General features: G+C 39.0%; 6 protein-coding genes and 1 long non-coding RNA gene across 8 annotated transcripts; 4 read left to right on the top strand and 3 right to left on the bottom strand.

The window, feature by feature from the left end:
• Positions 1–1767: 1767 nt before the first annotated feature.
• Positions 1768–3244, top strand: LOC108819744 (uncharacterized). The gene is made up of 3 exons (XM_056991972.1): positions 1768–1873; positions 1959–2138; positions 2242–3244. The coding sequence occupies exons 1-3, from the start codon at positions 1814–1816 to the stop codon at positions 2431–2433; spliced, it is 432 nt and encodes a 143-aa protein (XP_056847952.1). The 5' UTR covers positions 1768–1813; the 3' UTR covers positions 2434–3244.
• Positions 3245–11123: 7879 nt separating this feature from the next.
• Positions 11124–12589, top strand: LOC108821186 (uncharacterized). Its single transcript, XM_018594232.2, has 5 exons — positions 11124–11238; positions 11324–11512; positions 11619–11753; positions 11838–11984; positions 12063–12589. The coding sequence occupies exons 1-5, from the start codon at positions 11179–11181 to the stop codon at positions 12432–12434; spliced, it is 903 nt and encodes a 300-aa protein (XP_018449734.1). The 5' UTR covers positions 11124–11178; the 3' UTR covers positions 12435–12589.
• Positions 12590–13110: 521 nt separating this feature from the next.
• Positions 13111–14234, bottom strand: LOC108821237 (uncharacterized). The gene is made up of 3 exons (XR_001944515.2): positions 13757–14234; positions 13466–13525; positions 13111–13377 (listed from the first exon to the last, which is right to left on the bottom strand). It is a non-coding gene; the product is annotated as an uncharacterized LOC108821237 (long non-coding RNA).
• Positions 14235–14457: 223 nt separating this feature from the next.
• LOC108819567 (proline-rich receptor-like protein kinase PERK12) lies at positions 14458–17713 on the top strand. The gene is made up of 8 exons (XM_018592629.2): positions 14458–15571; positions 15659–16123; positions 16203–16289; positions 16373–16443; positions 16545–16621; positions 16738–16885; positions 16968–17129; positions 17199–17713. The coding sequence occupies exons 1-8, from the start codon at positions 14818–14820 to the stop codon at positions 17442–17444; spliced, it is 2010 nt and encodes a 669-aa protein (XP_018448131.1). The 5' UTR covers positions 14458–14817; the 3' UTR covers positions 17445–17713.
• Positions 17579–18646, bottom strand: LOC108819743 (uncharacterized). Its single transcript, XM_018592786.2, has one exon. It carries the CDS (start codon positions 18369–18371, stop codon positions 17826–17828), a length of 546 nt encoding a protein of 181 aa, XP_018448288.1. The 5' UTR covers positions 18372–18646; the 3' UTR covers positions 17579–17825.
• A 2995-nt stretch (positions 18647–21641) lies between these two features.
• LOC108821231 (uncharacterized) lies at positions 21642–23353 on the top strand. 2 transcript variants are annotated; one of them, XM_018594277.2, is made up of 4 exons: positions 21642–21819; positions 21949–22150; positions 22259–22513; positions 22591–23351. In XM_018594277.2, the coding sequence occupies exons 2-4, from the start codon at positions 21953–21955 to the stop codon at positions 22906–22908; spliced, it is 771 nt and encodes a 256-aa protein (XP_018449779.1). In that variant the 5' UTR covers positions 21642–21819; positions 21949–21952; the 3' UTR covers positions 22909–23351. The 2 variants fall into 2 exon arrangements, with proteins under 2 accessions (XP_018449779.1, XP_056848196.1); XM_056992216.1 differs by lacking the exon at positions 21642–21819 and having other exon boundaries at positions 21838–22150; positions 22591–23353.
• Positions 23354–24217: 864 nt separating this feature from the next.
• LOC108821234 (ADP-ribosylation factor 2-B-like) lies at positions 24218–26092 on the bottom strand. Its single transcript, XM_018594282.2, has 7 exons — positions 25954–26092; positions 25349–25507; positions 25187–25257; positions 24945–25064; positions 24738–24856; positions 24580–24661; positions 24218–24474 (listed from the first exon to the last, which is right to left on the bottom strand). Exons 2-7 carry the CDS (start codon positions 25494–25496, stop codon positions 24469–24471), a joined length of 546 nt encoding a protein of 181 aa, XP_018449784.1. The 5' UTR covers positions 25497–25507; positions 25954–26092; the 3' UTR covers positions 24218–24468.
• Positions 26093–26312: the final 220 nt, after the last annotated feature.

The raw sequence follows: 26312 nt of genomic DNA, 5'->3' as shown, positions 1-26312 counted from the left end.
TATAACTGTACCTACTTTAATATTGTTACTAACCACGTCATATGTTTATTATTATTGAGTTTTAATGAACATTCAATTCTCTCAGAAATTATTCATGCTACAATTTTTCAAAAACAGTTATGTTTCTTGGTGATTTAACTCAGTTCCAAAGAAACCTAGGAAAAAACAATTATATTTCTCAACAGGTATTTGTATTTGAAAAAAATTCTGAAATTTTTTTCATCAACACTATAAAAAACAGTTATATTCTCAACGGGTATTTATAATTTCTGAACTTTTATATTTCTCAATGTTTTCTTACATTGAAAAAACGAACATTGGCAGAATTATTATATATTAAATAAGTGTGGATTGGTGGATTTTGGATCGTGGTTACCTGTCGATCCGCAAATTATTTAAAAAATTAAAATTAAAAAAAAATACAGAAATTTTAAAATAATAATTTAGAATTTAAATCATGTATGAATTTTTTATTATAAATATATTTTAATAATAACTAAAGCGAAGCAGGTGCGAGTACAAAATTATCTGTTTGCGAATTGTGCGGATCATATTTTTTAACCAAAGAAAAACTGAAAATCCGCGGGTTGGTGGGTCAATAGGGCGAGTTCGACCCGAAACCCAGCCTTAACTGTGCGTACCAGATCAATTTTTAAATCGTTATTATTTAATAAAATATATTTTGATTAAAATTTATACACAAATATGATTACAAAAATACAAATATAACCAGAAAAAAAAAAGAAATATCAAAAATTAAATTTAAAACAAAATATATATATGTCTTTTTAAGGACGGATCAAAATATATTTCTCAATGGGTTAACTAAACCCACGGATTTCAACTTTCAATTTTCAACCCGCGAGTTTCAGTTTTAGACGAAACAAAATTGAAATCCGCGGGTTAGCGGATTCGACTGCAATATACCGAATCAATTTTTAAATTGTTATTATTTAATAAAATATACTTTGTTTAAGATTTATACATAAATATGATTATAAAAATTATATATATAATCACAAAGAAAACATAAATATGAGAATTAAATTAAAACAAAAAATATACCCGCCCTTTAAAAGACGGATCAGAATCTAGTTACCATTATTTTCTTCCACTTACTTTAGTTCGACGTTACCGGGTCAGGTTAGGTCGGATCGAAGAATCCAAAAAATAACACTTGAAAACTCCGGTCAGTTTGCGCGGTAACCCAGGAATTAAGGAAGGAGTGACATTCCCAAAAGAAACAAAGGGCCAATACGAAAAACCTATAATATCAAAGGAGGGAGGGCACAGGAGACGTGCCTACGCTCACTCACAGTACTTGCCACAACCTAACTTCTCTGTCCAGTCAGGTTTAAAAATCTCTTTTTAATCTCTATGCTCTGCTATGATAACTTATGGCTGAAAATGTGGATTGGTTTTTGTACGGACAGAAGATCCTAGTAGAGGATACTCTGGTCCCGTTGGTTCAACATTCCTCTATGGGGTCATCAAATGGAATCCAATGAATCTGCTATCATCCGTATGTAAAGCCTCTTGAGAAAGTAATCCTAATAAATTACGTATTGTTGATTCAAGGACTGTACTTAAAAAGGAACATGCTTTTTGATTGGTCTCCTCTTTCCTCAGAAAGGTCTCGCTTGCACGTCATGTAATTCACGAGAATTGAGCTGCCATACATAAAACTTAACGTACACTATTCTCTCAAGATGCAAAATATACTATTCCGCAAACCATATAATATACACAAGCTTTAGATCGTCATTTACTTTTGCTCTAATCAGTTTTAGTAGGCTAAACTTTCGAATATAAAATGGGTGTGTTCACTGGATTTGGTAGCTGGATCAATCTGAACAGTCAACAGCCTCTTAAGGTCAGCTTATATCACCAATCATAGGAGCTGACTGATGAAGCCAAATAAATATCACACGCAATTTTAATTCTGCATGTTGATGTAGGCCGAGTCCCAGAGATCTGAAAATGGCGAATCTAAGTCGGCGTCAGAGAAAGACACTACTAAGAAGAAGGAGGAGGAGGAGGTGGTATATTATGATGAAAAAGAGGACACGAGACAAGAGGGACTTTGGCATGAAGCAGAGAAGAAGCATCCATGGCATAATTCACCTCCCAAGATCAAGGTAAAAAAATCACTCATAACACAATACAATACCCAAAATCTTTTTGCCTTGGTAAAATCAAGAACAAGATCCTTAAATTTTCTTATATTTTTGATCTTTGAAGATGACAAATAAGAAGGGTCTTTACCATATGAACATAGAATTGACCGTGGGAACGACTCCTAATATTGTCTACTACGTGATGACTGAATACGAGCCGTTTTTCGATACGGAGAAGTGGCGTTTCCTAATGGTTTTCTTTGCTGATCATTATATATATGATTCGAATGTGGTATTAAATATAGCCAATACTTGAAACTGTGATATATATTTTTGTTTGTTATCAAGAAAAACACATCAAGAAAGGTTCTGAAGGAGAATGGTCCGAAGCGGGTCGTCATGGTAGAGAAAGCTATGGCTTATAACTTCCTTTCGCTGACGACGATATCTATCCCGATACATCTAACTATGGAAGAAAACAGAAAAGATCTTACGGTAACAAGCTTTCTCTCGCAAGAATCAACAACACCTTTGTGTTTATATTGATGAAACCTAACTAATTCAGCTTATTGGACAGACAAAATATAAGAAAGAGAAAGTAATGTCGATGAAAGAGTTCCACGGCAACTTTAAAGTGGAGCCTATATATGTAGATCAAGAGCGGTTGTGCAAAAAGAGGTTACCAAAGAGTCCAGAAGAATATAAAAGATGTAGCGGTGGCCAAGGAAGGATTGGGTCAAAACTTATAATAAACCAATACTTCCAGCCATATCCTCCATTAAATCTACCTCCGCTTTCTTGGTTCATCCGTGGGTTCACCATCAAAACCTCCAAAAAAATGCTCAACTTGCTTCAGGACATGGCTTTTTCTTTACGACAGGCAGGGCCTCCCTCAGAATAAGCCATCAAAGCGAGAGAGAACTATGTTGTTGAATACATAATTTCTAGAAAATATAGAAGATTGTTAGTAAACATACAAAAAAACTGTTTTCGCGTATGATTATTTTGGTATCGACTACCGCAGCTGAAAATTGTTTTGTTTTTTTTAAGTTGAAACTCCTAAAAGTTATTTGTGCTTTTAACATATCATAAGATTGAATGTTCACAGAATAAGCCATCATTCACAGAGAATTATCGATTCTTCTTCCACTTGCTCTTATTTGACATCACCATCATGCCAACGGATGAATGTTCGGATACCTCTTCGAAATCAAGTCAATATTTTCTAAACATTATTTAAAAATCATTTTAAAATTTCTGTTTATATATCTTCACCGTATTTATTCTTTACAAAAAATAACATGGCCTAGTTAAAAATGTGATGTAGCATTTTCTTATTATACACGTATAATCTTAATGATAAGCCTTTTGCTTTTTTTATAAGATTCCTAAAATAAGATACTAAAAATTGGTACATATCATATATGTAAATCATCAACATCATTATTGTTTCTTAACACTTGTTAATTATGCTACTGCAAATTGTAAGAATTTTTTCGATGACGATATTACAGCCATTAATTTTATATGCCTTATAAAAATTCATGTCTTATTGTATCATTCTGAATCGTCTTATGTTAAATAACTTAAAATCATATAATTGCGATAATAAGAAAACTTTCACAACTTAGTATGAAAAATTAGCCAACTTCATATAAATATTTATATTTTGTCAAAATTAAATGCAAGTATATCTTAACAAATACAAAACTAAGATAATTTCGTCTATCAAAGGAAGACAATGGTCGGTATGTTTGTGGCCGGTGTAGCCATCATGGCTTAAAGCCATTGTGTTCTTAGTAAGAGAAAAAAAAGAGAAACATTGATCGCTACGCTCACTCACAGTACTTGGCACACCCTAACTTCTCAGTCAAGTCAGGTTTTAAAATCTCTGCTTTAATCTCTCTGATCATCTCTATGCTTAGCTTTTATAGCTTTAGTTTACCAGGATAGAACGGAAAACGCTCTCAGGCCCTGCTCCCTAGAAAGGTCCCTAGCTTTTCTGAAGTAGACAGACACTCTTTACCCGCCGATTTCTTTCCTAAATTGGTTATAGATCTACTGTAAAAGCTTAAACTTTTCAAATTATTCTCCACTTTGGGCATTATCCATCGGTCCGCGGGGTGCTCTGATCTCCAACTCACCGGGCTCACCCCCGACTCGGGTCGGAGGGACCTCCACCACCGCCCCTTCCCACCAGAAGCCCTCACGGAAGACACTACCGACATCCATGGATAAGTCCTCAAATGCTCCGATGGACCCTAGAGGCACTGAGAAGAAGGACCGCTGCCCTCTCCTCAACTCTCAGTCGTACTAAGTCTCCAACTATACCAAGCTTTTAACTGTGATTACAGTTTTCTGAGAAGACACCACTCTGTTTCGAGGCCGACCAAATTAACTCGAAGTCCAGTTGTGACTACAACTTGTTTCCTGCATACTCTTATTTTCACTGTGATTACAGTCTCCAGCTCGGTCTGAACTTAAGATAGCTGGCTGATAGCAATCTTTACGAAGTGCAACTACAGCCTGACCTCGGACCGTAACTTTGCGACAGATAGTAAGAGGAACCTCAACGAGCTCAGAATGCATCGGCGACTGTCAACGGCGGAGAAAGGAAAGGGCGTAGCCCTCGAATTTACTGAAGCTCCTAGAACCGGAAGAGTCAAGATCTCTGAATCGACTACCCCCACAAACCCTCAAAAACACTCCCTGATGCTAATCGGGAGAGTGACAAACCCTTCAATGCAGAAGGTTTGGGCTTTGATTCCCTTCTTTACGGATCACTGGAAGACAGACATACCCCCAACTGGCTCAAACTTGGGCATGGGTATGTTCCAGTTTCAATTTGAACTAGAGTCGGATCTAATTGCGGTGCTTGACAAGCGACCTTATCACTATGCCCGGTGGATGGTGATACTACAAAGATGGGAACCTACCATTTCTCCTACCTTTCCGTCGATGATACCGTTTTGGATTAAAATCCAAGGTATCCCAGTTCATATTTGGACTGAAGGAGTTGCGCGGAGTACTGGAGGGGACTTAGGTACCTTTGAGAAAGCTGATATTACTCCCCAACAGATCTGCATGAGAGTTCATGTTAACGGACGATTACCAATCATTAAATCGTCAGTGGTGGAGTACATTAATGGGGATGAAGTGGTGGCTACCCTAGTCTATGAAAAGCTTGAACGACACTGTAGCAAGTGCTGCAAACTTGATCATGAAGTTAGAGATTGCTTGGAAGCCAAGCACGAGAGGAAGGCTCTCCTCGCTGCCCAAGAAGAATCCCTACGAAGTAAGGACTCTGTTACCAATAAAGAGATCCCCCTAGACCCCACAGCTACGCTTCTGGAGGACCCGACAGACACTCACCTAGGAGGGAGAACCGATACGCCCCATACCAGAGAACAGAGCACCAGCAAAGATCCCGCAACTCCTACTCTAGAGAACAGTCTCAGCACCGCCATGCTGCTCCTCCGAACAATTACAACAAGGAAACCTACCGACGTGATGGACCTCACAAAAATGCGGGGGGTAGAGACCCGAACTACAGACAGAGAGAGGACTCCCAATCACACCGAAGAGACTACACCTCTCGTCGGAACTATACAATGTTCAGTGGGGATTCCCACTCGGCCATATCACCTCAGCAGAAAGAAAGAAGAGAGGACCTAAGAGGTGATCGTGGGAGATCCTTTTCCAATGGGAGTAGAGGACTCAGAGATGAGCACCTCATAAACCACAGGGGAGACCCCCGGGAAGCTGAGTACACTCCTCCCCCGCTGCAGGAACTAGAAACCGCAAGAGATGAGGTCAGGGAAGTACTGCTTCAATACACTGCGTCTGCGGACCCTGCGGAGAGTGCAGTTAGAAAGGAGAGACTCCGGCAGGCAGAAGCTCAGGAGAAACTGGATGACTCTGCGGCACGAATTGTGCGAGTGAGACAAGCTCGTCTGCAGGCTATAGAGGAAACAGAACCAACCCCAGCCCCCCTCTCAAACTCCCAGGAGAGAGTACCAATTGCAAACCGTTTAGGACCACTAAATGACAATGAGCCTGATCAACCAAGTAGAATCCCTATCATGGATATATTGGGCCCCCTTCTTGACGAGGCTAGTGAACAAGCAAATCTGCCAACTGAGACTACACAGGCCCCGAAGCGGAAGCCAGGAAGACCCCCTGGGAAGAAAAAAGTGCACGCCAGCCCTCTCTCTCTCGCTGGCGTAAGCTCAAAGCTAAGGAAAGTGAACAATTCCAAACCGCTAAACTGCAGAAAGAAGCTCTCTGTGGCGCCAGGAAGGGATGACAGCCCTGCAAAAAAGAATGCAAAGAACATTAAAGCGCCACGAGGAAGGAAAGCTATAGCTAAAAGCGGGGTTCCGCAATCAAGAGAAGACACTAACTCGGACAATGTCCCCATCTGTAATATGGTCCCACCATCGATGAGGAGTAGGATGGATTTTCGAATCCAATCCAACCCCGCTCCTTAGCTATAGCAAGCTGGAACTGTCAGGGTTTGGGGAATCCCCGGACAGTTCGGAGATTGGGAGAGATATCAAAAAAGTTTGATCCCGATATCATCTTCATCATGGAATCAAAATACCCCAATGACTTTGTGCTCAAGAAGCTGGATCGTCTTCGCTATGAGTGCAACCATCTCGTCCCGCCAACGGGACACGACGCAGGCGGATTAGGACTTTTTTGGAGACAGGAACTTAATGTGCAAGTCATTTCTTCAACCCCTAATGTAATTGACACCGTCATTGAATTTGAGGGCAGACGTTTTTATGCTTCTTTCATCTATGGTAGCACGGATAAAAACCAAAGACGCCAACTGTGGGAATACCTCCTACAGCTTGCGGAGATACGAGATGAGGCATGGTACATTACCGGCGACTTTAATGATATCCTGTGTGGAGACGAAAAGGATGGGGGTATCGAGCGCCCCAAAGGATCCTTCCTCGACTTTCGGATGTTCTTTTCCGAAGGAGATTTGTTTGATCTTCAACATACAGGGGATCCTCTATCCTGGAGAGGCAAGCGGGGTGATGACGTCGTACGTTGTAGGTTGGATAGAGCCGCTTCAAACACCCAATGGGCCGAAGCTTTCCCATCAGCTCGTTGCCAATACCTTGGGTTCGAGGGTTCTGATCACAAGCCACTAATGACTTTCTTTCACAAAGGAGGAAAGCGCAGGCGGGGTATATTCAGATACGATCAGAGGCTATGCAAGAACGATGAAGCGAAGCAAGTGATTACTAGCGCCTTGACGGCCGATTCCTCTGCTCCAGAGACGGACAAGCTAGCTAATACCAGAAGCGCCATCTCATTGTGGAATCGAACACAACAGCAGAACAGCAAGAAGGTGACAGAGCAGAAGAAAAAAGAGCTGAATGATGCTCTGTCGAGCTCTACAGAGGACACGAAAAGGATCCAGGAGATTTCCAGCCAGTTATCGGCAGCGTACCTCGCAGAGGAGGATTTCTGGAGACAGCGGAGCAGGCTGTTATGGCTGAAGCTTGGCGACCGGAACACCGGATTTTTTCACGCCATCACAAAGACCCGTAAAAGAGCCAATGCCTTCTCGGTGCTCGAAAATGCTGAAAGACAAATGGTCTGCAAGGAGGAAGAGATAGTAGAGGTAATCGGGAGCTACTTTGAGACACTTTTTACTTCCAGTCCAGGCGAGAGAATGCATACGGTCAACCGCGCCCTCCACCCCATTGTTTCTGAGGAAGAGAACGCCAGACTCACGAGCATCCCTACGGCCACAGAAATCAAAGACGCTGCACTCTCCATACACGCCGATAAAGCCCCCGAGCCATATGGTTTCTCTGCGGGCTTCTTCCACACACACTGGGATACATTAGGACCGGATATAGTCAGAGAAGTCCAGGAGTTTTTCAGAGGCGCTCCGCTCCCAGAAGGTGTAAACCACACCCACCTCCGACTTATACCCAAGATCACGAACCCGCAGAAAGTGTCTGATTACCGGCCCATTGCTCTTTGCAACGTGTACTACAAGATATACTCCAAGATCATCACGCGCCGGCTCCAACCTCTGATGGAAAAGCTGATTTCTGAGAACCAGTCTGCTTTCGTGCTGGGTCGGGCGATTGGAGATAATGTGCTCATTACTCACGAGGTTCTTCACTACCTCCAGACCTCCCAGGCGGAACAACGATGTGCTATGGCAGTGAAGACGGACATGAGTAAAGCTTACGACCGGTTAGAATGGGAATTCATCGCCTTAGTGCTGGCTCGGTTGGGATTCTACCGCAGCCTAATCAGTATGATTATACAGTGTATCTCATCGGTTACATACTCCTTCCTCATTAACGGCTTGCCTAGAGGGGAGGTAGTACCGAGCAGAGGAATTCGCCAAGGAGACCCTCTTTCTCCCTACATATTCATCATGTGTAGTGAAGTTCTCTCGGGATTATGTAGCCGGGTGCAACAAGATGACCTCATCCAGGGTATCCAAGTTTCACGAGGAATCCCACGGGTAAACCATCTTCTCTTTGCGGACGATACAATGTTTTTCCTCAGTGCAAACAAGGACAACTGTGAAGCACTTATGGCAATCCTCCATGATTATGAGATGGCTTCAGGACAAGTCATCAACAAAGATAAATCGGCAGTAGCGTTTTCTAAAAGAACCCCATCTGCTACTAAAGCCTTGCTTAAAGAGAAGCTCCAAATACAAAAGGAAGGGGGTGTAGGGAAGTACCTTGGGCTTCCTGAACAGTTTGGTAGATGGAAAAGGGATCTCTTCTCGTCGATAGTCATCCGGATTCAGCAAAAGGCACGAGGTTGGTCGAACAGATTTCTCTCATCGGCCGGCAAACTTGTTATGCTTCAAAGCGTACTCTCTGCGATACCATCTTACTCGATGACGTACTTCAAGCTACCAGTCTCCTTGTGCAAACGCATCCAATCTGTCATCACCCGCTTTTGGTGGGACAGCAATGATGGGGTGAAGAAGATGACTTGGGTGTCATGGGATAGCCTAGCCAAACCAAAGGCCATTGGTGGACTCGGAATGAAAGATTTCCAGAAATTCAATGACTCCCTTCTCGCCAAGACCAGTTGGCGCCTCATCCACAATCCAAACTGTCTGCTGAGTAAAGTCCTTAAAGGGAAATATTTTCCTGAAAAGGATTTCCTTCAAGCTAGTGAGCCTTCGGTCATGTCACATGGTTGGAGAGGACTTATTATAGGAAAAGACCTGATGACACAACACTCTGGTTGGGCAGTTGGAAACGGGAACGACATCAGCATATGGCACGATCCATGGCTCAGCTTGACTAAACAAGAGCGTCCAATGGGCCCTCCCACAGAAGATTCAGCAAATCTGCGGGTCTCTGACCTTCTTTATGCTGATGATGCTTCATGGAACCTAGAGCGTATACAAGCCCTCCTCCCGGAGTATGAAGAGAAGATCCGATGCATTAAGCCGAGTCTCACCGGGGTTCCAGACAAATTTATCTGGTTGGGAACCAAAACAGGACTATACACTGCAAAATCAGGCTATTATGCAGCAGTTGCTGATGAAGACGAAGCTGAGGCGCCGAATGCAGAGTTTAATTGGAAGAAGAATGTGTGGAGCCTAGAATGTGCCCCCAAGGTTAAACATTTCGCCTGGAAAATCCTAAAGCGAGCCCTCCCTGTGGGTGAGCGACTAGTGGAAAGACACATCGACGCTGACCCAAAGTGCAAGAGATGTGGCAGTAATAAATCTATACTTCATCTTCTCTTCCAGTGCCCGTATGCTGAAAGGATCTGGCAACTAGCCCCCTTTACTACTACACTGGATTATAGAGGAATCATAGATTTGATGATGAGCTGGTCGATGCTATGTTCTCAACAATGTCTACCTCCAACTGGAATCACATCGGGGTCCCTCTTTCCATGGATACTATGGTCAATATGGAATGCAAGAAACAGATTTGTATTCGAAGAATTCTCAGTTTCTCCGGAGGAAGCGCTCTCTTCAGCTATCAAATTGGCACGCGAATGGAGCATCAACATCAAACCGGAAGTTAAAAGCTCAAAACAGAGTTACAGGCCTATCGCATTAGGAGAAGAAGATGTAATGGTGGTTAGAACGGATGCGGCTTGGTCCCTCTCTTCAAACGTTGCAGGTTTAGGGTGGGTTATCCTCTCGGCTCCGAACAACCAAGAGTTCCAAGATCAAGCAGCCTTCGTCACCTCCCCTCTGGTTGCTGAAGGTTTGACGATGTGGGAAGCCATACTATCATGTCGTCGTCGTGGTCTCCGAAGTATAAGATTAGAGTCGGACTCGGCTCAACTTGTGAAGTGCCTCAACTCTGGCCTGGTGGTCTCAGAGCTCCATAGTATTGTTGCTGATATTGTAATCTTTGCCTCTGAATTTCTTTCTTGTTCGTTTAGCTGGATCCCTCGGGAAAGAAACGGTATTGCTGATAGCTTGGCTAAAGAGGCATTAAACGTTGTAGTCAATGCGGTTGTTGGTGAGGCTTTTATTGGCCCCAACTAACCTCTTCCTTTTTATTCAATGAATGTGTTTCAAAAAAAAAGCTTTAGTTTACCAGCATATCATTTTTTTCTTTGCTTGAAAACGTAAATGGGTTCTTATGCGGACAAGATCCTAGTAAAGGATACTCTGGTCCCGGTGGTTCAATGTACAACTCATAGCAGCAACATTTCTCTATGGGAAAGAGCTACGAGAGCCAAATTAAGGGGTCATCAAAAGCAATCTAATGACTCTGCTATCCGTATGTAAAGCTTCTTGAGAAAGTAACCTAATAAATTACGTGTTGTTGATTCAAGGATTGTACATAAAAAAAGGAAAACTTTGATGGGTCTCCTATAACCTCAGAAAGATCTCGCTTGTACGTTATGTAATTCACGAGAATTGAGCTGCCATGCATAAAACTTAACGTACAACATTCTCTCAAGATGCAGAATAATACTTTAACTAACATTACAGAAACCATAATATATATCCACAAGCTTTAATTTAGATCCTTCATTTGCTCCTGCTCTCATCAGTTTTGGTAGGCTAAACTTTCCAATAGAAATGGGTGTATTCCCTGGATTTGGTGCCTGGATCAATCAGAACAATCAAGAGTCTCCTAATGTCAGCTTATTTCATCAATCATATATAGGACCCGATGAAGCCAAATAAATATATATAAAACACATTTTTATTTTTGTTCATGTAGGCCGAGTCCAAGAGATCTGAAAATGTCGAGTCCAAGTCGGCGTCAGAGAAAGACACTAATAATGCTCATTTTAAGAAGAAGAAGAAGGATGTGATATATTATGATTATAGAGATTCGATCAGACAACAAGGGCTTTGGTATGAAGCAGAGAAGAAGCATCCGTGGCATAATCCCCATCCCAAGATCAAGGTAAGATAAAAATCACCAAACAAAATACAATACCCACAGATGTTTTTGCCATGGTAGAATCAAGAACAAGATCTTTGAAATTTCTTTTTTTTATATATCTTTGAAGGTGACAAATAAAAAGGGTCTTTACCATATGAACATAGAATTGACCGTGGGAACAGCTCCTGATACACTCTATGGATTGATGATTGAACCAAAAGGCGGTCCGTTTTTCGATTATGATAAGTGGCGCGACCTAATGGTTTTCTTTACTGATCATTATATATATGATTCGAATGTGGTATTAAATATAGCCAATACTTGATATATATATTTTGTTATCTAGAGAAACACATCAAGAAAGGTTTTGAAGGAGAATGGTCCGAGGCGGGACATCATGGTGGAGAAAGCTGTAGCTTATAAATTCCTTTCGCTGACGACTATATCCATCCCGATACATCTAACTATGGTAGAAAACAGAAAAGATCTTACGGTAAGAAGCTTTATCTCACAAGAATCAACACCTTTGTGTTCGTATTGATGAAACCTAGCTAATTCAGCCTATTTACAGACAAAATATAAGAAAGGGAAAGTAATGTTGATGAAAGAGTTCCACGGCAACTATAAAGTGGAGCCTATATATGTAGATCAAGAACGGCTGTGCAAAAAGAAGTCACCAAAGAGTCCAGAAGAATATAAAAAATGTAGTGGTGGCCGAGGAAGGGTTGCGTCAAAGCTTACAATAAACCACTACTTCGAGCCATATCCTCCATTTAATATACCGCCGCTTTCTTGGTTCATCCGTGGGATCACCATCAAAACCTCCAAAAAGCTGCTCAGCGCGCTTCAGGAGATGGCTTCGATTGTACGAAATGCAAAGCCACCCTCAGAAGAAATCATCAAAGCGAGTGAGAAAGAAATTATTCAATTACATGATTTTTGAAAAATATAGAACTATAGAAGATTGTCGTCAAACATACAGTAGCCGTTTACCGCGTATTAGCGATTATCTTGGTATCGACTACGTACCGCAGCTAATATTGTTTTGTGAAGTTGAAACTACTAAAAAATTATTTGTGATTTAACATATCACAAGATGAAGGGCTTCGTGATATACCTAAGTGAAGACATGAAGAAATAAACATGGAAAGCACTTGCTTCGTTCAATGAACGTACGCAATTTCATGTTTGAAAAAAAAAATAGTCTTATACAAATATGGTCCAATATAAGAACACAAACATATTACAATTATGAGAAAGTTTACCTAGACGATTCTGACTTTCTACGGTATTTGAAACCTGAATTTTCTGTAATCTGCAATAAATTGCATAGTTTAGGATTTGAACCCTAGATCTAAGTGTAGAAACCTTTAAATCTTAACAGCTACGGTGCTTCCACGCAAACATATGGAGTGCTAGAGTGATTAGTTATTAATGGGCTTTAGAAAAGTGTCTGGTTCATTTATATTTAAGGCCCGCTAAAGGACTAAGAGCATCTTTATCCATAGAAACCCATTAGTGTTTCTTAATGATTATTTAAGTATATAAGTGTACTTAGTGGAGTTAAAAACTCTAGTTAAAAAACTGTTCAATTTTGTGCCTCCATTGGAGTTTCTTAATAAAGGGTTTATAAAAAAAAGATTATAACAATGAGAATTACACTCAGTCGCCTGATACAGAGCAAAAATAACAATGGGAACAACAAGAAACAACATCGAAACAGAACCAATATAAAACAGAAACACTACTTGTCTCAGGTAGTGGTTGCTTCTCGAAGAAGTTGATGTCTTAGCCTGTGCGACAGCACCCTCAACCACAATGCGCAAAGCATGAAGGCAGATGTCATGCTTTGAGTCACGAAACAAACTTCAGGGCTTTTACAGGACCTCCAATGAAAGAGCCGAAACAAAAGTTAAATCAAATATGGTAATTTAAGGAAACACACAGCCATGAAACATAAATATCAAAACATACTAAGTTTAGAAGCAGACACCAACTTCTGGATGTTCTTCACAATCTTCATACGGTTAAGCACTACAAAGAGTTACACATTCAAAGCGATTCATAAACATTAAGAAAAGGATCAATCCGATTCATAAACATTCAAAGCGATCCATCAAAGCGATTCACAATCTACATTTATAATGTATCTTAGGTATTGAGAAACACAATCCTAACAAAGCTTAGACACAATCCAGGTTCAATCTCATCATCTAATCAGCACCAAATCAATCGTATAAAGTATGAAGATGAAAAGGATCTCACCGGTCAGAAGAGAGAGAAGATGGGGTCGCAGCAATTGGGAAAGGCGATTGAAGGGAGGAGACGCTACCCTTAGCGACGGAGAAGACGAGAGAAGAGAGAGAGACGCTTCCCTTCGCGACGGAGAGGAGAAGACGACAGAAGGGAAAGACGGAGAAGACGCCGATTGAACGGAGGAGAGGTGCCCTTCACGACGGAGAGGAGAAGACGACAGAGGGAAAGACGATTTCTGGAGTGATGATTGAATGGAGGAGACGATTGGTTTCGTCGTCTGGAGAACGCGAGAGAAGATGAGAGAAAGAGAAGAAAAGAAAGAGAAAAGAAAATCAAAAATATTTTATGCTGACACGTGTTGTAAGAAACCCCATGTGATCGGTCGCAAAAGGCCTGAATTCAGGATCGGTTATTCAATTTTAATTTTGTTTCCATTTAATTAAATGCCTGATTTTCTTTAAAAACCCTGTTTAGAAACTGCATTAAAATGCTCTAACCACTCTTCCTCCGCTTGCTTCAACTCGACGTTACCGGTTCGGGTGAGGTGGAAGAGCCCGAAGAAATAACATTTGAAAAACCCGTTGATTTTGCGCGGTAGCCCGGGAATCAAGGAAGGAGTGACATTCCCAAAAGAAACAAAAGGGCCAATACGAAGAACAAATAGAGTATTTTTTTAATAGATTAAAGGAAAGAGGGAGGGCACAGGAGACGTGCCAACAACTTATCATCGCATCATGTCAATTCGTTAGATTATTCCTTTTAGAAAAAAAAATATTTTCTTATTTCTCTCTTCTTCTTCTTTCTTTTTTCCGGGAAAAGAAACTGAGGGAGAGAGAGAGATATAGAGGTTAATGGCTTGCATTTTCTCCACCTGATATTAAAGGTCCTGCATATTTATTATAAACCCTAGTTTTTTTTGTTCCTTCAGAGGAAAAGTGAAAGCATTTAATCGGCGCTTACTGTGCTTTTCTGAGTTTGGTTTATTTTCTTTGATCATTTTAATTTGAAAATCAATTGTTTCCATCAATTGATCATTATTTTCTGAGTCTTGTTTCTGCAAAAAAAAAAATATGTCAGACTCCGGCGGTTCCCCGACTTCTTCACCGCCGGCACCACCAGCCGATTCAGCTCCCCCGCCGGAGACTTCTCCTCCTCCACCGTCTGACTCATCACCGCCGCCACCCTCTGATCCAGCACCGTCACCTCCTCCTCCTCCTCCCGATTCACTGCTTCCTCCGCTACCTTCGCTTCTACCACCGTTAACCGCCACTCCGCCTCCAGCTTCTAACTCTCCACCGGCAGACTCAACCAACTCTCCGCCGCCGCCAACATCAACAAACACTCCTTCTCCTCCTCCGGCGAATTCAGACACTCCACCAGCTCCACCAAACGAATCCAACAACCCTCCTCCATCTCCAGACGCTCAATCTCCTCCTCCACCACCATCGGAGTCTCCTCCTCCGGCTACACCGTCAGAACCAACCAACTCACCTCCGGCTCCACCGTCAGACCCCACAAACTCTCCCCCAATCCCACCATCACCACCATCTTTTTCTCCACCGTCGAGCTCGCTCCTCCCACCACCCAAACCTCACGGTGGACCCTTGGTGCCTCCATCAGTCCCTACCAAAGAAACGCCTCCAACAAACAACACCGATGGTAACAGCTCTCCAGGGAAGACCGTCGCCGGCATGGCTGTCGCCGGTGTCGCCATCTTGGCCCTTATAGCCATTGTCTTCTTAGTGAGAAGAAAGAAGAAGAGAAACATCGATGCCTACGCTCACTCACACTACTTACCACACCCTAACTTCTCCGTCAAGTCAGGTTTTGTAAAAAAAATCTCTGTTTTAAACTTAGTCTCTCTGTTCATCTCTATTCTTAGCTTTGATTAAATTTTCTTGAAAAATGTAGATGGATTCTTATACGGACAAGACCCTAGTAAAATACACTCTGGACCTAGCGGTTCAATGTCCAACTCACAGCAGCAGCAGCAATATTCCTATACGGGAAACAGCTACGGTAGCCAAAGAGGTCATCAATCCAATGACTCTGCGATCCTCGGAACCGGCCAGACTCATTTCAGTTACGAGGAGCTTGCGGAGATTACTCAAGGCTTTGCTCGTCACAACATTCTCGGAGAAGGAGGGTTTGGATGCGTCTACAAAGGCACGTTGCACGATGGTAAAGTTGTTGCGGTGAAGCAGCTTAAAGCTGGAAGCGGACAGGGAGACCGTGAGTTCAAGGCAGAGGTTGAGATCATCAGCCGTGTTCATCATCGGCATTTGGTTTCTCTGGTTGGTTACTGTATTTCGGATCAGCATAGATTGCTTATCTATGAGTATGTTTCTAATCAGACGTTGGAGCATCATTTGCACGGTAATTAAATGGTTTTATACTAAAGTGTTGTGAATTATGTGTTAGACTGACTCAAAAGAACACGTTTTTTTCTTGACAGGTAGGGGAAGGCCTGTGTTAGAGTGGTCTAAGAGAGTAAGGATCGCTATAGGATCAGCCAAAGGGTTGGCGTATCTGCATGAAGACTGTAAGTAGTTACTTATCCATTTGTTTAGAAACATATACTTCACAAAACAATAAGGCAGAGTCACATTCTTGTTTTTTTAACAGGTCATCCTAAAATCATTCACAGGGACATTAAGTCAGCAAACATTCTGCTGGATGATGAATATGAAGCTCAGGTAATAAAAAAAAGCTTCTCTGTTTTTTTTTTTAATATGGCATCATATGACTCTGTAAAGCCTTAGTTGATGAGACTTGTTATTGGTTTCTTCTTGTTTAGGTTGCTGATTTTGGACTTGCTAGACTCAATGATACAACACAAACTCATGTATCAACTAGGGTTATGGGAACCTTTGGGTAAGCATTCATCACAAAACTCTAAACTCCAATGCTCAATTCTTGAACACAAATCTTTAATGATCCTATGGTTTGTCACAAGGATGCAAGACTTAATTAACATGTTATATGTTCAGGTACCTAGCGCCAGAATATGCATCAAGTGGAAAACTGACTGATAGATCCGATGTTTTCTCCTTTGGTGTTGTTCTCTTAGAGCTTGTAACCGGACGGAAACCAGTTGATCAGAATCAGCCTCTAGGAGAAGAGAGTTTGGTCGAATGGGTAAAAAAAAAAATATTCTTAAATCACAGTAAAAGATTGGCTCTAGTTTACTCATGCAGTACTTATACATGACTTCTCACAGGCACGTCCGCTGCTTCTAAAAGCCATTGAGACAGGAGATTGCAGCGAACTGATTGATAGAAGACTCGACAAACATTACGTGGAGCATGAAGTCTTCAGAATGATTGAGACAGCCGCTGCATGCGTTAGACATTCTGGTCCAAAACGTCCACGCATGGTTCAGGTAATCATATTCAGCAACAAAAGTCTTGCTTACTATGCACGAAACTAATTTATTTTGGTAAATATAAAGGTTGTGAGAGCGTTGGACTGTGACGAAGACTCGGGAGACATTAGCAACGGAACCAAAGTTGGGCAAAGCACAACTTATAACTCAGGGCAGTACAACCAAGACATCACGAAGTTCAGGAAAATGGCGTTTGGTTCTGGCGATAGTGCAGATACAGGGATGTATAGTGGAGATCACTCTGTCATAAGCTCCTCTGATTTCTCAGGGAATGAATCAGAGACTCGGCCTTTCAATAACAGACGGTTCTAATCATACAGCTGGTGAAAGTTATACATACCTCTTCCCTCTTTTCTTGAGCTATGTAAAGCCATTCTTTTTTTTTGTATTGTTTTGAGATGAGTTCTTGGTAGGTGCCTTCAGTTTTTGTTTTGAGCGAGGAAAAATAGTGAAGAACTCTTTTGATTCTTTAATTTTGCCAAGATTATTACAGAATTTACATAGAAAATGATGTATATGTAACACTAAGAGACTAAAGAAGTTTGATAGCTTCAGCTCTAAAAATAAATAAGTTCCATACCCATAAAATCAAGCCAGGAAAGGAGAAAAAAAAAACACACACATGCACAAAAGAAGCAGTTAAGACATGATAAGCATAAATAAAGTGGTTTGTTTTTGGACAAAACAAGTTCATTAGTGTCTTGGTCGGAACTCAAATTCAGGACCTCCACGTCTGACTTCACCTTTAGCATGATGGTCTCCATTTTCCGGTAACTTGAACCTCACTCCATGTTTAATAACTGGAGGAGGAGGTCCGCCTCTTTCTTGTTGCTTGTTATCAAATCCAAATTCTATATCCTCACCCTGATCTCTTCCAGAGGGTTTCTCAATAGGCTTAGGCCGTTTCATATCCAACCCAAACTCCAAGTCACCTCTCTCCCTCGGCTCACGGTCCACAGGCCGAATCTCACGGCTCTTCTTAGACGACCCTTTCTCATGCTTTGGTTGCTTGCTATGCTGCTGCTTAGCCGCACGGCTCTCACGGTTGCATAGCCTCCCGAAGACACAAGCCAGAACGGATAAGACAAGGATTACGGCTAGGACTATGAAGACCGTACCAAAAGAACCGCGAGAGCCAGAGGAAGATGAAGAAGAAGATTGAGATGGATACTGTTTAGTGTATGCGGTTGGATACACAACAACAGGCTGCTGCATTTGTTGTACTCCTTGGTCTCCCATTTTTTTCTACTAGGTTTTGGCTTATGTTTGGTTCTTAGAGATAAATCAAGAAGTGGTATATATAAGAAGATGATGAAGTTGTCAAGGTCTTACTTTGAAGTTCCTTGAGTAGAGATCAAGGAAGGTACTTGTGAAGGTACTTGTGGAACAAGAAATGTGAATATGCTTCATTCCATGTGAGATAAGGGGTGATGAATTAATAGAAGCATATTGTGGATTGAAATAAATTTATCATACCAAAAGTGATAGATAATAAAAGGAATAAAACTCATTAATGGGTCTGAAACCAAAGTTTTAAATTGAGAGAACATTCTCTGTTGTTTTTATTTCTTGTCTTTTCTTTTCATAAAGAGATATAGTAAAGAGATTCTCTGTGATGTGTAAGTGCAAGAAGAGAGATGTACTTTGGAACAAATCTGATTTCTTTGTGTGAAGATAAAGTGTGATTTTGTACAATTTCATCTTTTCCAATAAAAAAGATCAAAAGATTTGTGAGAATTCAGTATTTTACACACAATAGTTTCAAGTTTTTATAAATGTGTGTAATAGAAATCACTAAAAGATAAGAAAAAAAAAACTAAAAAGAAGACTATTATACAAAACACAAAAACTGTGAAATAGTATAGAAAAAAATATAACTAATTAGTAGCTAGAGGAATAATACACCGCCACATAACCACACATCCAAACAAAAATAATTTATTAGAAACTACACAAACTATATGAATTATATGTTAACGTTTTTAAACTTTTATATACTATATTGCTAACACCATCAACATAATTTTGGTAGCCATAAAAATGTATTAGACTTGTAGCCTGGTAATATGATACTTAACATATTATGTCATCTTCTTTGATGTATAACATTGCATTTTGAATATTTTGATTTATATGTGTTTATTTTATTTTTTAATCATCTGGATGTGTTATGAATCTTATGATTCTTCTCAAATAAGTTTTCATTTGGTTGATGCCAAGTTTCAAATCCGACATATTTTTCCGATATCAAGATTATATTTATGCCATACATATTAGTTTAAGGATGTTCTCGATATTATATGCGGTTTTCAACACATTAATTTTGTCTAAATATGCGATTATGTAGTTGTGTATTGCTTGTCGACGTAGCAATCAGTTTTTCAATAATATACATAAATTATATATTATCGAGGATTATGTATACTACAGTTTAGTGCCCATTGTAGCTATCTTTACTGGTTCAAGATAAGATTCTGTTCAGTCTCGTGATAATAAAGGGGTCGGATGTTGTGGGGCTCTGCTAGAGAAAATGGTTTAAAGTTGTACACAACATAGGGATTAGCGTAAAGCACGCTTTGTATTCTTTCATGCCATTCTTTTGTTTTTTTTGGGGCTCTGCACGTCTCTAAATAATTGATTGTTTCTTGCGTTTGTGTATAATGCGGTCACCTTTTGATTTTGCTTACATTTTTATTTCCTTTCTGTTAATAAAGAAAAATATTCCTTACTCAATGATTCTGAGTTATTATTTTTGAGTTCACCCCTAGATTGAACCTAGAAGTTCACCCAACCAATAGGAATCACTCATTTAAAAATTGATATTTTTAAATAAGAAAATAAAATATTGTCAAGTTATATTATGTTATAAAATAAATAAAATAAAAACAAATAAAAATAATAGTAGTTACAAAAAATGATTTAAAAAATATATTTTAATATTTTCAAAAAATAAAATAAACCCTAAACCCTAAATCATAAACCCTAAACCCTTGAGTATACCCTAAACCCTTGGATATATGCTAAACCCTTGGATAATCTTAAACTCTTAACCCTAAACTCTAGTATATGCAAAAGAAATTTAGATATGTTAACGCCGTCATCGAAATACTAAACCCTAAATCCTAAACTCTAAACCCTAAATCTTTGGATAACCCTAAACTCTTTTTAGGATTAAGGATTTGATATTTTTAAGATTTATTGTGTAATGTTTTTAATTTAAATTTTAGAGTTTAGGTTTAGTGTTTTGATTACAGATTTAAAATATTTTTAACTTTTTGTATATATTACTATTTTTATTTATTTTTAATATTTTTATTTTAAAAACATAATATAACTTGATAATATTTTGTTTTCTTATTTAAAAGATATTAATTGTGAAATGAGTGATTTCTATTGGTTGGGTGAACTTCTAGGTTCACTCTAGGGGTGAACCCAAGAATAAGTCAATAATTCTAGCCGCAAAGTGTTTGCTTAAGAAACTATTTTCGAATACAATTATTTTTTTCGGAAAATAGATATGTAATTTCATCGTCTAACAGTAACTCGAACTACAATTATTCTTTTTTTTGGGGCTCTGCACGTCTCTAAATAATTGATTGTTTCTTGCGTTTGTGTATAATGCGGTCACCTTTTGATTTTGCTTACATTTTTATTTCCTTTCTGTTAATAAAGAAAAATATTCCTTACTCAATGATTCTGAGTTATTATTTTTGAGTTCACCCCTAGATTGAACCTAGAAGTTCACCCAACCAATAGGAATCACTCATTTAAAAATTGATATTTTTAAATAAGAAAATAAAATATTGTCAAGTTATATTATGTTATAAAATAAATAAAATAAAAACAAATAAAAATAATAGTAGTTACAAAAATGATTTAAAAAATATATTTTAATATTTTCAAAAAATAAAATAAACCCTAAACCCTAAATCATAAACCCTAAACCCTTGAGTATACCCTAAACCCTTGGATATATGCTAAACCCTTGGATAATCTTAAACTCTTAACCCTAAACTCTAGTATATGCAAAAGAAATTTAGATATGTTAACGCCGTCATCGAAATACTAAACCCTAAATCCTAAACTCTAAACCCTAAATCTTTGGATAACCCTAAACTCTTTTTAGGATTAAGGATTTGATATTTTTAAGATTTATTGTGTAATGTTTTTAATTTAAATTTTAGAGTTTAGGTTTAGTGTTTTGATTACAGATTTAAAATATTTTTAACTTTTTTGTATATATTACTATTTTTATTTATTTTTAATATTTTTATTTTAAAAACATAATATAACTTGATAATATTTTGTTTTCTTATTTAAAAGATATTAATTGTGAAATGAGTGATTTCTATTGGTTGGGTGAACTTCTAGGTTCACTCTAGGGGTGAACCCAAGAATAAGTCAATAATTCTAGCCGCAAAGTGTTTGCTTAAGAAACTATTTTCGAATACAATTATTTTTTTCGGAAAATAGATATGTAATTTCATCGTCTAACAGTAACTCGAACTAAAATTTAGGTTTAAATGCCCATTATATGCGGATGCTCGAATTTCACGTAGGTGCAGCAGAAACATTCTTCAATATACTTGTAGCTCTCGCTTGTACGTCAAGAAATAAGTCACGAGACTTTAGCTGCCTCGACATATTTCTTTTTCTCCTCGGTGGTACGTAAAGTCGTAAACGCAAGGTACACTCCACCTTCGCTACTCTTTCAGTTTCATATGATGTTTTGTGTAAATCTGAATCTATATATCATCAAAAGTCCCTGAAACCATATATAGTACAGTTATTCTTATCGTCAATTCTCTCTGTCTAGGTAAATGGGTATATTTCCTGGATTTGGTGCCTGGATCAGTCAGAACACTCAACAGCCACGAAAATCTCAAAATGTTGAATCCAAGAAAGTGAGAGAGATGAAAAGTCACGAGGATAGAGATGACACAAAGGAGCAGTTAAAACTATGGAGAGAAGCAGAAAAGAAAAAACAATGGCGTGAACCTTCCCCTAAGGTGACGAAGGTAAGATCAAATCAGCTAACAATTACAAAACATTTGATATTTTTTTGCTTATATAAAAGTAAGAAATTAGCTCTCAAATGTTTATTTATATTTTCTTGTGTTTTGAAGATGGAAGTAGTGAATGAATTAGAATGGGGCTATTGCCATATGAAAATGGATTTCGAACTAGGATTGCCACCTCAGGCAGCTAAAGAAATGTTAACTAATCCAAACAATCGATCATTCACCAGAATTATCAAACACCACGAGAATGGGAAGTCGAGAGCGGCTGACAAAGTTTTGGCATGGAAGTTCCTTAGGTGGTCGCGAACTATCCCGATAGGTGTTCGTGTACCTAAAATCGCAGACCGAAAATCAATTGTTGTAAGAAATGTCTCTCTATTTCTCACGAGAAACAACGATGTTTTTGTTCAACTCTTGGAACTGCTTATGGTCGGCAGGTACGTTATGACATAGAGAAAAAAGACATGATGACGTTCATGGAAATGTTTGAGGTTAGCTGTACACTGGAGCCAATGTATGTAGATTCAAAACGCTTGTGCAAGAACATGAAGCCGAAGAGCCGAGAAGAATACAAAAAATGTAGTGGTGGACAAGGAAAGATTGCGTCAAAGGTGGAACTGGAAATGGTTTTTAAGCCTTCATTTTTTTTCAATGTGCCTCCGGTTTCTTGGTACATTCGCTGGCTTACTGTCAAGACCATGAAGGATGTGGCCAGAGATTTCCAAATTCGGGCTGCTGCCATCCGAGGTCGGTGAAATGTATGCGCCCCCAGTCCGGTAACAATTGATTTTTACCGTTTTGGTATTAAATACTCCCTCTATTTTTTAAAGATACATATTATAGACTTTTCACATATATTAAGAAATCATATTAAAAATGCATTGATTTTTGTGAATAACAATTTTCCATAATCTTTAACCAATAAAAATCCAACAAACACAATTAATTTTCTTGAAGTTAACAGATTTTCATTAAATAATACATTGAAAAAGTAAAAAATGTATCTTTTTAAAACAAATTTTTTTCCTAGAACATGGATCTTTAAAAGACAGAAGAAGTATTAAATAGTGTTCTAAAATGACATTATTTTTATGTGTAACTCCGCATAGATGTCCATTTCCAATAACTAGTGACCAAAGAATAGAAATGAAACAATGCATTCCTTAATATTCTTAATTACTTTATTATTTATGGGAAATAATTTTTCTTTATCATTCCTTCACAGTTCTTTTATTCAAAAACAATATGAAGAATATAAAACAAATTTGTTTTTCACCAAAATTAATAAAGAATAATCTTTCTTTTCATTTTTGTAATTCTATTCCTCTGTATTTTGCTATATTCATTTCTAACGTTTCTATTATGGTCCCCGGTTTGACTCTGATTACATTTGTTTCCTAATGTTTACTTATTCTCTAAATATTATTTTACTATATGCGTTTTTCTACTATCAATAGAGTATGTAACTAAAAGAAAATACCCAACTTACTTTTTTCTATTTTGTAATAGGCTAATAGCAGCACGAAATCTTATCCATTAAACCAAAACTTGAAACTCTAACCAAGTAAAACACAAAACTTAGCCGCTGAACAAAACAAATCACTTCCAAAATCCATAACTGATATCGTTCTCACTCGACAGCTTCTCCAACTTTCTCGTCTTAATCATTGAGCGAGATAAGTAGTCACAGGCTTTGTCATAACGTAGGATACATCATTCATGCATATAAAGTTGATATAAGAATCGTGGTTCTGTTTGTTTTGGTTTAATTGATTCCATTCAATTATTGTTTGTATGGATAGTTATTGTTTCATCTTTGAAATTGGAAATATAACACTAATGACTAATCTGACTTGAGTCATGAAATTCTATTTGTGATATATGGTTGATTATGTTCATTACTGATATTCTCCAAAGTATAATGACTCAGGTATATATGATAATCTCTTTTCTTAAACATCCCCACCATCACGTCCAGTTACCATAGCAAGCTACTGAAGACAGATCTCAGTAACATATGCACGACATATCTATTATCATCGTAGCCGCATTGAAATTCAAAAATAAAACGTGAAGCAGAAAGAAGTAGAGTATAAATCTTCGATTACAAACTATATAAAAAGGTAGTTTCTATGTTTTACGTGCAAGAGACTCCTCCTTGCACAGATCAGAACAACGATCACAAAATCAAATCCACATACCCGAAACAAACAAAAAAGAAAAAGAAGAGAACAATAAAGAAGAAAAAATCAGATAATGTTTGCCCCTGCATCCAGATCTGCCCAGCAAAATCAACTCAACCACAAACTTCTCCTCTACGCCTGCAAGAATCAAGCAACAAGAACACAGAAGAAAAAGTATTACAACTTTGCACAAGTATATTAAAGAACAGAATAATTGCGGTTTGAGAGTTGGGACATTACTACCTTGCCGGCGATGTTGTTGGACAACCAGTCAAGACCTTCGTAAAGCCCCTCGCCTGAAGTGGCACAGGTGCTCTGGATGTACCTGGACAGAGATTGATCAAAGAAAAGTTATAAGCAAGAGAACAAAATCAACACGATTGAGATGTTGCATTTTATACCAGTGACGCTGACGGAGAGAGTGGAGACCAAGCTTATCAGTGATCTCAGCTGCGTTCATGGCATTTGGAAGATCCTGTTTGTTAGCAAACACGAGCAGAACAGCATCACGCAGCTCATCCTGTATAAACCCCAACAAGTGTCTCAGTAAGTTAACTTGCATTGCATAGATGAAATAAAAATAAATAAAAAATAACAGTGGAACATACCTCATTGAGCATTCTGTGCAATTCATCTCTAGCCTCAACAACACGGTCTCTGTCATTGCTGTCCACCACAAAGATGAGACCTTGAGTGTTCTGGAAGTAATGCCTCCACAAGGGACGAATCTGAGCAACAGGTTAAGTAATACGCCATGTCAGTTCAAAACGGAACAAAGGTTCACCAACAATTATACCAAGACACAGGTTTCAACGTAATGCAAAAACAAAATTGTCAATCATAATAATACCTTGTCTTGACCCCCGACATCCCACACTGTGAAGCTGATGTTCTTGTACTCCACAGTTTCAACATTGAACCCTGTAAATCAAACACATTTGGCATGATGAACATCTCTCACTGAAAATACAATTGCTAAGATTAGCCCCATATTGAGATTTGGAAACATTACCAATAGTGGGAATGGTGGTGACAATCTCTCCGAGCTTGAGCTTGTACAAAATGGTGGTCTTACCAGCCGCATCAAGACCAACCATCAGAATCCTCATCTCCTTCTTGGCAAATAGCTTGCTAAACAGCTTCCCGAAAGACAAACCCATCCTGCTTCACTCTATCATACCACCACAAGCCACCACACAGATAATCAGATCAGCGTATATCACAAAGCAACGCATCGAGCAATCAACAAAGCACTTGTTTAACGCTCTTAAACAAACAAAAGGTACAATCAGATCCAAAGAGATGCAACAAAGCGTCCCAAACCTAATAATGCTCATCACATCTTATAGATCGTCGAGAATTTGAGAATCTAAAGTGAAAACTCGGAAATGATTTTCATAGATCTAGACTTAACCCGATGCAGTGGTAGAGATCGAATCGTCAAATTTTCAAAACCAGAACATTGAAATCTCAGAGAATCGAGCTAACACAAAACCTAAATCAAAGCAAGAGATCCGATTCCTAAGAAGCACAATGAAGAATCTGCATATTTTTGTTTCGAATCGAGAATGCATATAAGCATCATAGATCCAGATCAAGCGTAGCTTCGGAGATTACCTGATCGATCGAAAGAGAGAGAGAGAGATGCGCGACGCCTCCGCTATGTTGAACGGAGAAAGATCTTTATAGAGGCGAAGGACAGGAACGTCAATTCAAGTTGTTACGTCGTTTGAAGTACCGGAAATACCCTTCGAAGAGCCATTTGCAGAATGTTTTTTCGTGGAGGTGGTTTGCTTGAGCTTACGCGGTTTACATGCGATGATTGGCCGTCGATCGCATCTGACCATTCGTACGTCGACACGTCATCACCAATGTTCCATTTGATTATTTGATGTTTGTTGAATTTTATTTGTACAGTTTATTTCTCCTGATTTTGGCTTGGTTTAACTTTAGAGTATTCTTGCATTAGTTGAGAC

This window comes from Raphanus sativus, chromosome 8 (assembly GCF_000801105.2).
Source record: "Raphanus sativus cultivar WK10039 chromosome 8, ASM80110v3, whole genome shotgun sequence".
NCBI lineage: Eukaryota > Viridiplantae > Streptophyta > Magnoliopsida > Brassicales > Brassicaceae > Raphanus > Raphanus sativus.
Note: the sequence above shows the minus strand (reverse complement) of the source record. Positions and strands in the feature narration are given on the sequence as shown.

Bases quoted from the DNA above. Each gene is read 5' to 3' on its own strand.
- LOC108819743 (XM_018592786.2), bottom strand. From the start codon at position 18,371: ATGGGAGACCAAGGAGTACAACAAATGCAGCAGCCTGTTGTTGTGTAT.
- LOC108821231 (XM_056992216.1), top strand. From the start codon at position 21,953: ATGGGTATATTTCCTGGATTTGGTGCCTGGATCAGTCAGAACACTCAA. The intron at 22,151-22,258 runs GTAAGATCAAAT...TGTGTTTTGAAG, and splicing joins CTTCCCCTAAGGTGACGAAG to ATGGAAGTAGTGAATGAATT. The intron at 22,514-22,590 runs GTAAGAAATGTC...TATGGTCGGCAG, and splicing joins CAGACCGAAAATCAATTGTT to GTACGTTATGACATAGAGAA.
- LOC108819567 (XM_018592629.2), top strand. From the start codon at position 14,818: ATGTCAGACTCCGGCGGTTCCCCGACTTCTTCACCGCCGGCACCACCA. The intron at 16,622-16,737 runs GTAAGCATTCAT...TTATATGTTCAG, and splicing joins AGGGTTATGGGAACCTTTGG to GTACCTAGCGCCAGAATATG. The intron at 16,886-16,967 runs GTAAAAAAAAAA...GACTTCTCACAG, and splicing joins AAGAGAGTTTGGTCGAATGG to GCACGTCCGCTGCTTCTAAA.
- LOC108819744 (XM_056991972.1), top strand. From the start codon at position 1,814: ATGGGTGTGTTCACTGGATTTGGTAGCTGGATCAATCTGAACAGTCAA. The intron at 1,874-1,958 runs GTCAGCTTATAT...ATGTTGATGTAG, and splicing joins ACAGTCAACAGCCTCTTAAG to GCCGAGTCCCAGAGATCTGA. The intron at 2,139-2,241 runs GTAAAAAAATCA...TGATCTTTGAAG, and splicing joins ATTCACCTCCCAAGATCAAG to ATGACAAATAAGAAGGGTCT.
- LOC108821234 (XM_018594282.2), bottom strand. From the start codon at position 25,496: ATGGGTTTGTCTTTCGGGAAGCTGTTTAGCAAGCTATTTGCCAAGAAG. The intron at 25,258-25,348 runs GTAATGTTTCCA...TTTGATTTACAG, and splicing joins CACCACCATTCCCACTATTG to GGTTCAATGTTGAAACTGTG. The intron at 24,857-24,944 runs GTATGTTCCACT...GGGTTTATACAG, and splicing joins TGCACAGAATGCTCAATGAG to GATGAGCTGCGTGATGCTGT.
- LOC108821186 (XM_018594232.2), top strand. From the start codon at position 11,179: ATGGGTGTATTCCCTGGATTTGGTGCCTGGATCAATCAGAACAATCAA. The intron at 11,239-11,323 runs GTCAGCTTATTT...TTGTTCATGTAG, and splicing joins ACAATCAAGAGTCTCCTAAT to GCCGAGTCCAAGAGATCTGA. The intron at 11,754-11,837 runs GTTTTCTTTACT...TTTGTTATCTAG, and splicing joins ATAAGTGGCGCGACCTAATG to AGAAACACATCAAGAAAGGT.